The 2347-nt window shown below is 49.6% G+C and overlaps 2 protein-coding genes across 2 annotated transcripts in view; one reads left to right on the plus strand and one right to left on the minus strand.

Annotated features, from left to right (window-relative positions):
* Positions 1-2347, plus strand: part of CACNA2D3 (calcium voltage-gated channel auxiliary subunit alpha2delta 3) — an 817122-nt gene that overhangs the window by 670481 nt on the left and 144294 nt on the right. The window lies entirely within an intron of this gene.
* LRTM1 (leucine-rich repeats and transmembrane domains 1) overlaps positions 1-2347 on the minus strand; it is a 13075-nt gene that overhangs the window by 8606 nt on the left and 2122 nt on the right. Inside the window, exon 2 of the mRNA XM_006754679.2 lies at positions 634-1230. Coding sequence (XP_006754742.2) covers positions 634-1230 — 597 coding nt within the window. The remainder of the gene's footprint in view (positions 1-633; positions 1231-2347) is intronic.

Here is a 2347-nt window from a genome sequence, read left to right on the forward strand (position 1 = left end):
TGGGGTGGGCTGGGTTTGGCCTTCGGGCTGTTGCTCGCTGACCCCTGGGGGACTTCCAGATCCCCTCATCTTTAATATTCCAGGATCTCTTGCTTTGATTTCGACATCTGGTTAAAGAAATAGTCACTTTAGAGAGGGGCCCTGTTGCATCCAACTTCAGTAACTGGTACTTGCTAAGGCAGAGGGATCACCTGAGGGAGGGTTTGTAGCTGTGGGTGGGTGGAGGCAGACACAGGGGAATGTCCCAGGGACAGATACCAGGCCACAGGTGGATCATCATTTGAAAACTGAATTTGATTCCAGTTTGGAGTTCAGCAGTTTTTCAGGTGGAGACCAAATTTCCCTCCTTCTTAAGGGTCTACAGTTTCCTGATAATAATTAAATGCTGTTACCTTTCAAAAAGTGGAAAGTTATCTCCATGAACTGGATTTGTAAAATGACTTTAAGAACCTGAATGTAAACACCTTTTAATGACTCACGTCTCTGCCATACTGTGACATGACACCAATGAGGACAAAGCTTCTACGGGCCCCTCGTGTGCACCCCTCCAGGTCCTCTCTAATGCAGAGAACAGATGAGGTTCATCCCAGGCGAGTAACACACAGACGGGCTTTCCAAACAGGCGTTACCCACCTTTATAGATAAATTTCTCCAGCCAGAGTTTGAGACCCAGCAAGTGGCAGTTACATTTCCAGAGGTTGTCCTTGAGAAAGAGGCGCTTCACGCTGGACATGGATTCTAGGAGCACCCGGTCCAGCTGCTGAAGCTGGTTTTGTTGGACCGCAAACAGGGTTAGGTTCTCCCAGCGCTCACCCAAGGAGGCTGGAAGGTGGCTGATGTTGTTGGAGGACACATCAAGCTCCCTCAGCTGAGGGAGGGAATGGAAAAGTCCACTTTCCAAGGAATGTAGGGAGTTCTGGGTCAGGTTTAAGACCCGCAAGTGCTGAAGTCCATGGAAAGCTCCGGGGGCCAGGAGGGAAAGTGAATTGTTGCCCAAGTTCAAGGTCGTGAGCTGTGGCACTGACCTAAATGCAGAAGCAGGGAGCTGGTGTATCTGGTTATCTTGTAAATGCAGCGTTAGAGTCTGAGGAGGCAGATCGGGAGGGATTTCAGCTAGACCCTGGTGGCTGCAGTCTACAGAATTCAAGGACGTTTGACAACGACACTCCTCAGGGCAGCCGCAAGCCACCCCGAGCAGGAAAACCACACTGGAGAGCAGGAGCAGCTCGCCTAGGACAAACAGAAAGGAAGTGGGACAGGAATCAGCTTGTCAGTGGTGCTGTCATTTCCTCCCCTAGGAGCACAGGCAATGCGATTCTGAGCCAGCCAACACCTTGCACCACCTTTCATAGACTTGATGCATCCTCAGTGCCAATACCTACTGCACCCTCTGTGCTAACATTGTCAGAAGCCTTGGAAAAGACACTTTCTCAGTGGCTCAGAAATCAGAACATGGAAGACTTTAGGATGTTGAATAGGAAGGTGAAAGCATCTTTCTGAGGCACGTGCCCTGGTAGGGAACAGCAAAATCACCCGGGCCAGCGTGTGACAGGTGATCAGAGTTCAGGTAGTCACATTTCTAAAAAGTGTGCCCCATCAGTGCGAGCCATTAGAACTCTTTGTGGGACTGGAAACACCCTACGTCTTCTGTCCAGTATGGTAGCCACTGGCTGTGTGTGGCTACTGAGCTCTGAAAGGTGACAAAGGTAGCTTAGGAACTGAATTCTTATTTGCATTTAATTTTAATGAATCTAAATGTAACTAGCCACATGGTGCCAGTGGGTAGCATATTGGATAGGGCAGGTCTAACGTGTTCCTACAGACTGGCTGGTGTGGCTCAGTGATTGAGTGGCAACCTAGGAACCAGGAGGTTATGGTTTGATTTCCAGTGCAGGAGGCAGCTGATCAGTGATTCTCTCTCATCATTGATGTTTTTATTTCTCCATATATAAAAGTCAAGCCATCAGAATGCCGGAATGACAGGTTGCTTTGACGCGCACTGTGGCCCTGATCGCCTCCCCCCCACACCCCGATTGGGGGTGGGGCTGGCCGGCCAACCTCCCACATCCCCTCCCCACAGCTGTCCTGGCCTCGATTGGCCCCCAATCAGGCTAGCTGGATCCCACCCAGCTGAAATATATATATTCCTCTTAACCTTGTAAATCTGGTTCTACTATTATCCCCATTTTGAAGATGAGGCAACTGAGGCACAGACAATAACTTCAAGAATAGCTTCTAATCACTGCCCAAGGTCACACATATAAGTAGTAGAGTCATGATTTGAATGCAAGAGGTCTGCTTCCAGAGCCTGTCGGGGCTCTTACCTGCTGTGCTTTGCTGCCTGTCA

Source organism: Myotis davidii, unplaced genomic scaffold, assembly GCF_000327345.1.
Source record: "Myotis davidii unplaced genomic scaffold, ASM32734v1 scaffold111, whole genome shotgun sequence".
In the NCBI taxonomy this organism is placed as follows: Eukaryota; Metazoa; Chordata; class Mammalia; order Chiroptera; family Vespertilionidae; genus Myotis; species Myotis davidii.